General features: G+C 40.4%; 1 protein-coding gene across 1 annotated transcript in view; it reads right to left on the bottom strand.

Moving 5' to 3' along the window:
- Window positions 1-660: 660 nt before the first annotated feature.
- Window positions 661-5920, bottom strand: part of LOC133613745 (UPF0524 protein C3orf70 homolog B) — a 55974-nt gene continuing 50714 nt past the window's right edge. The window contains exon 3 of the mRNA XM_061971505.1: window positions 661-4137. Coding sequence (XP_061827489.1) covers window positions 3437-4137 — 701 coding nt within the window. The 3' untranslated portion in view covers window positions 661-3436. The remainder of the gene's footprint in view (window positions 4138-5920) is intronic.

The raw sequence follows: 5920 nt of genomic DNA, 5'->3' as shown, positions 1-5920 counted from the left end.
ATAGACATTTGAAAGGCAATTTAAAATAAATAAAGAATAGTGAACAACAGGCTGAATAAGTGTACGTTATATGAGGCATAAATAACCAACTGAGAAGGTGCCTGGTATGTTAACGTAACATATTATGGTAAGAGTCATTCAAATAACTATAACATATAGAACATGCTATACGTTTACCAAACAATCTGTCACTCCTAATCGCTAAATCCCATGAAATCTTATACGTCTAGTCTCTTACGCGAATGAGCTAAATAATATTATTTGATATTTTACGGTAATGTGTTAATAATTTCACACACAAGTCGCTCCTGAGTATAAGTCGCACCCCCGGCCAAACTATGAAAAAAAACTGCGACTTATATAGTCCGAAAAATACGGTACATTTAAACCAGTGTGGCTGGCACTGGGAGCAGATGGGTAAAGTGTCTTGCCCAAGGACACAACGGCAGTGACTAAGATGGCGGAAGCGGGGATCGAACCTGCAACCCTCAAGTTGCTGGCACGGCCGCTCTACCAACTGAGCTATACCGGCCCAATGAGGCCATATACAAACACATGCTACTTCCAACCCTATAATAATTATACATGACATAATTAACCACAAGTGCACCTGTAATCTTGGACGAAATATTTCATACAAACGACAAACCCAAAGACAGGTGCAGTTTCATTAGTATTTATTCATAAGAAAATAATATAGGCATCAATAGAACATAAAACATGAAAGTCCATTTAAAGAGGACTGTGTTCTATATAAGGTTAATGCTAGAAAAGCCTTTTATCCTCTTCTCCTTGAACATTCTGAACACTACATTTAGTCCATTTGGTATTTTGCAGGTAAATATAGACATGCAAACTACGTTTTTGATGCCATTAGATTGAATAATAATTTGAAACCGCCTATATTCACAATCCTAATCCTCTTTGAACGCACAAAAGAAACGTGACACACCAGTCTAGCTTGGCCTACGTACCATTCCCACCATCAAAAGCAGACAAGGCCATACAATTCTCTCTAAACATAATTTGAATTCCCAATCTAACTTTCTATGTTTGCAGAAGTGTCCTGTCCTTCGGTCTTGGCAGGGCCCACTGAGACACGCCCATGCTGTTTCATTTCTTGGTGGCTAATGGAGGTCATTGCAAGTCTCGCTTTGTTCAAAACCATTAAAGGCTTGGGGAGCACAGTAGACAACCATTTTTTTTTGAAGAAGAAAATCATTCTCACTGGCAGGCACAGCGTAGGAATGTGCTTGTGTTTAATCCTTGATTGTCGAACACGGACCTAAACCACTGCTGTGTCTGCGTCAGTAAAGTGCAGACCAACACTGCTTTCAAAGGCTTCGTGTACTTTTCCCCTATAAGAGGTGGCTGGCCTTGGCATTACAATATGGACTTTTTTTTATATCCGTGTGGGCTGCAAGAAGAAATTAACACTATGGTGTCTTATGACAGCTGGATGACGAGCAAAACTGTTGATTTTCATCAAGGAAACCAAACTTTCACTCCTTGGAAAGCTTGTCGCCACAATTGTAACAACTGCCGGGGTTGGGGGTTTAGTCAAGCTTCTCGATGGAGGTCAATTAGAGCCACACTGACAAGAAAAGTAAATAATGAGATTGCTGGCGAGAATACAATTACACATTTACAAAACGTTAGAAGGAAATATTACAGAAGAAAGGCAAGACTTTGAGGATATACGTGTCATTTTTTAAGGGAAATTATTAATTAATTATGTATAAGTTATCACACAACTCTTATGCTTAAAGGCCGTTGCTACAGTTATTATCAGTTGTGCTGACTTTTCTATCTGTGCAAAGGCACACAGCTTGTAATCTTCCATTGCGAGTTGCCTCGCATCAGCAGTTTGTTTCCAGACCCTGCCTGCTGACAGCCAAGGAGAGACATCGAGTACCTCAACGCAGACAAAACAGAGACAGCACATTTCCATTCTGAATAATCCCGTATTGCGGTGTTTTTCAACCTTTTTTGAGCCAAGGCACATTTTTTGCGTTGAAAAAATGCAGAGGCACATCACCAGCAGACATCATTAAAAAGATACACTTACAATTAGTGCACCAACCCAAAAACCTCCCTCCCCCATTTACACTAATTTACACAAAAGGGTTGTTTCTTTCTGTTATTAATATTCTGGTTCCTACATTATACATCAATATATATCAATACAGTCTGCAAGGGATACAGTCCGTAAGCACACATGATTGTGCGTGCTGCTGGTCCACTAATAGTACTAACATTTAACAGTTAATTTTACTCATTTTCATTAATTACTAGTTTCAATGTAACTGTTTTTATATTGTTTTACTTTCTTTTTTATTCAAGAAAATGTTTTTAATTTATTTATCTTATTTTATTTTATACATTTTTTTTTAAAAGTACCTTATCTTCACCATACCTGGTTGTCCAAATTAGGCATAATAATGTGTTAATTCCACGACTGTATATATCGGTTGATATCGGTATCGGTAATTAAAGAGTTAGACAATATCGGAATATCGGATATCGGCAAAAAGCCATTATCAGACATCCCTAATCAATACCTTTCTCCTCTTTTCACCTCTCTATAACAAAAATAATAATAATATTAATGAAACAAAGTTATGTCAAGAAAGAAAAAAAATACGCTGTTATGAGTCATAAAACATTGAGAATAGCATTTGAATCTGACAAGAAAAAAAGTTGCAATAGGAAACAGGTAGTAATTTTATTTCTGCGAAAGAAAAAGTCTTGAAAATGTGGGAATAGTGAGTTTTACTTGTTAAAGTGACTTACTTTTTTTTTTTTTTTTTTTAAATCCATCTTTTTTGCTGGGTAAAAACCGCTTTTTATTCTTGTAAAATAAGGGACTGTCTGTATTTATGTAGTTTTATGCTACGTTTTCTTTTCAGTGTGGCTCTGCAGTGAATATCAATACCTTTCTCCTTTTTTCACCTCTATAACAAAAATAATAATAATATTAATGAATACGGGGGACGCAGCAACCTGAGGGTTCCTGGTTCGACCCCCACCTACTACCAACCTCGTCACATCCGTTGTGTCCTTGATTAAGACACTTCACCCTTGCTCCTGATGGGTCGTGGTCAGGGCCTTGCGTGGCAGCTCCCGCCATCAATGTGTGAATGTGTGTGTGAATGGGTGAATGTGGAAATAGTGTCCTTAAAAATAGAAAAGAGCTTTCCGTGGTGTGCAGTTTGGCGTGCTCTCTGAACGCTGTGCTTCACCTTTCTGTGCGTCCTGTATTGTAGACCGTAGTGGTAGGACTAGACTCCATGCAGGGAACGTGAGAAGAGGATGTGAAGTGCAGGTGACCTCTTGCAGAAGAAGAAGACGAAGACCATCCCAAGACCGTGTTTGCTTCATTTCCTACGAAATCCTTTGGCGCTGTTCTTGATGCCACGATGTCGCGCCGGGTTAGCTAGACAGTTGTTTCGATCTTTTCAATGATCTCGATCATAGACTTGGAGGGAGACAGGACAGCGCTGTCGTCTCGATCCCACGGGCTGCCAGGACTGGAGTTTTCATCTGTGCTCAACTCGTCATCCTCCTCCCCCTCCTCCTCCTCCTCCTCACTTTCTTCCTCACAGGACTCCATACAGTGCAGACCCAGCGCGTTGATGCCAGAGTCCTCGGAGCTGGACGGCGAGGAGCAGTGGTCCATTTTGGACCCCTTTATCTTGTCCAGTGGGGAGGGGTGTTTATGTTCACTGTGCACCCGGCGGCCCGATGGAGGCGTCGGCGTGTGCCGGGCCGGCGGCGTGGGCTTGACGGTGGGCCGTGGCTGAGGAGGATTTCGAGGCCTCTGAGGTGTGGCTGGAGCAGGTCTGAGAGGAGCAGCAGGTTGAGGAGGTTCAGGTAGCGCTGGCACGGGTCGCTGCACGTAGCACATCTTGCCGTTGATGCGTTTGACCACGTAGTCGTCCACAAACAGGTCGGCGATGACGCAGTACTTTGGCGACTCCAGGTGAGGCGGCGAGCGGAAGCAGGGCGCCAGCTTAAGGAAGCGCTCGGCCAGGGAGACGGACAGGTCCATGGTGCCGCTGTACTCCGCGTCAGCAGGGGGCACCGCTGTGCTGGGCAGCTGGCACACGTTGGTCATGGGCTGGTACACGTACTTGCCTAAAGGAGGAGGAGCCAGACCTAAATTAGCCGTCTTTATCAAGCCACAACAATTCAAAGTAGATAACACAACATTTATTATTTTTACATTTATTTATTATTTTATTTATATTAACATCACATCAATTAAAAAGAACATAATAAAACATGTTTTAATTGGTTCATTAGATCAGTGTTTTTCAACCACACTAGTGTGCCGTGAGATACAGTCTGGTGTGCCGTGGGAGATGATCTAATTTCACCTATTTGGGTTAAAAATATTTTTTGCAAACCAGTAATTATAGCCAGAAAATTATGTGTTGTTGTTGAGTGTCGTTGCTGTCTAGAGATCGGCAGAGTAACCGTGTAATACTCTTCCATATCAGTAGGTAGCAGCCGGTAGCTAATTGCTTTGTAGATGTCGGAAACAGCGGGAGGCAGTGTGCAGGTAAAACGGTATCTAATGTTTAAACCAAAAATAAAGAAAAGGTGAATGCCCCTAAGAAAAGGCATTGAAGCTTAGGGAAAGCTATGCAGAACAAAACTAAAACTAAACTGGCTACAAAGTAAACAAAAACAGAATGCTGGACGACAGCAAAGACTTACTGTGGAACAAAGACGGCATGACATGACAATCAACAATGTCCCCACAAAGACGGATAAAAACAACTGAAATATTCTTGATTGCTAAAACAAAGTAGATGTGGGAAATATCGAGGAAGACATGAAACTGCTACAGGAAAATACCAAAAAAAGAGAAAAAGCCACCAAAATAGGAGTGCAAGACAAGAACTAAAACACTATGCACAGAAGAACAGCAAAAAAAACTCAAAATAAGTCACGGTGTGATGTGACAGGTGGTGAAGGTACACCTACTTTGAGACAAGAGCTATAGTGATGCATGGTTGGTTATGGTTTAAAGCAGTGGTCCCCAACCCCTGGGCCGCGGGCCGGTACCGGTCCGTGGATCGGAAAAAAATAATAATGATAAAAAAATATATATATATATATACACACCGTAAATATATTTTTTTTATTAAATCAACATAAAAACACAAGATACATTTACAATTAGTGCACCAACCCAAAAAACCTTCCTCCCCCATTTACACTCATTCGCACAAAAGGGTTGTTTCTTTCTGTTATTAATATTTCTGGTTCCTACATTATATATCAATATATATCAATACAGTCTGCAGGGATACAGTCCGTAAGCACGCATGATTGTATTTTTTATGACCAAAAAAAACAAAACAATACCCCCCCCCCCCCAGTGCGTGGGACAAATTTTCAAGCGTTGACCGGTCCGCTGTTACAAAAAGGTTGGGGACCACTGCTTTAAAGTCATATCCAACAATTGCGACAACGACTTTTTACTGTCAACTGAGTTTCGTTTTTTAATGATTTCTGCTGGTGATTTTTTTCAACGCAAAAAATGTGCCTTGGCTCAAAAAAGGTTGAAAAACCCTGCCTTAGATAGGCAGTGTTGACAGAATACACAGATTTAGCCATATTTGTAGTTTAGAAGGAAAATCCCTTTACATTAAATAATGTTACATGTTAAAAAAATTAGCAACTATACAAATAAAAAATGTTATGAGGACAAAAATCCAAACTTTTACAAGATGAGTTCCAACGTTGTGCCAACAAATCGACAAATTTACTGGGAAAATATCACAACGCAATGAGAATAAAGTCATAATTTACAGGTTAAAAGCTGTATTATAGGAGTTAGAATTACACAGTTTAAAAAAAGTTTGAGGATAAAATCTGAATTGAATTCGAAATATCGGAACAAAGTTGC

Source organism: Nerophis lumbriciformis, linkage group LG13 (genome assembly GCF_033978685.3).
Source record: "Nerophis lumbriciformis linkage group LG13, RoL_Nlum_v2.1, whole genome shotgun sequence".
Taxonomy (NCBI): Eukaryota; Metazoa; Chordata; class Actinopteri; order Syngnathiformes; family Syngnathidae; genus Nerophis; species Nerophis lumbriciformis.
This window is presented reverse-complemented; position numbering and strand designations above follow the sequence as displayed.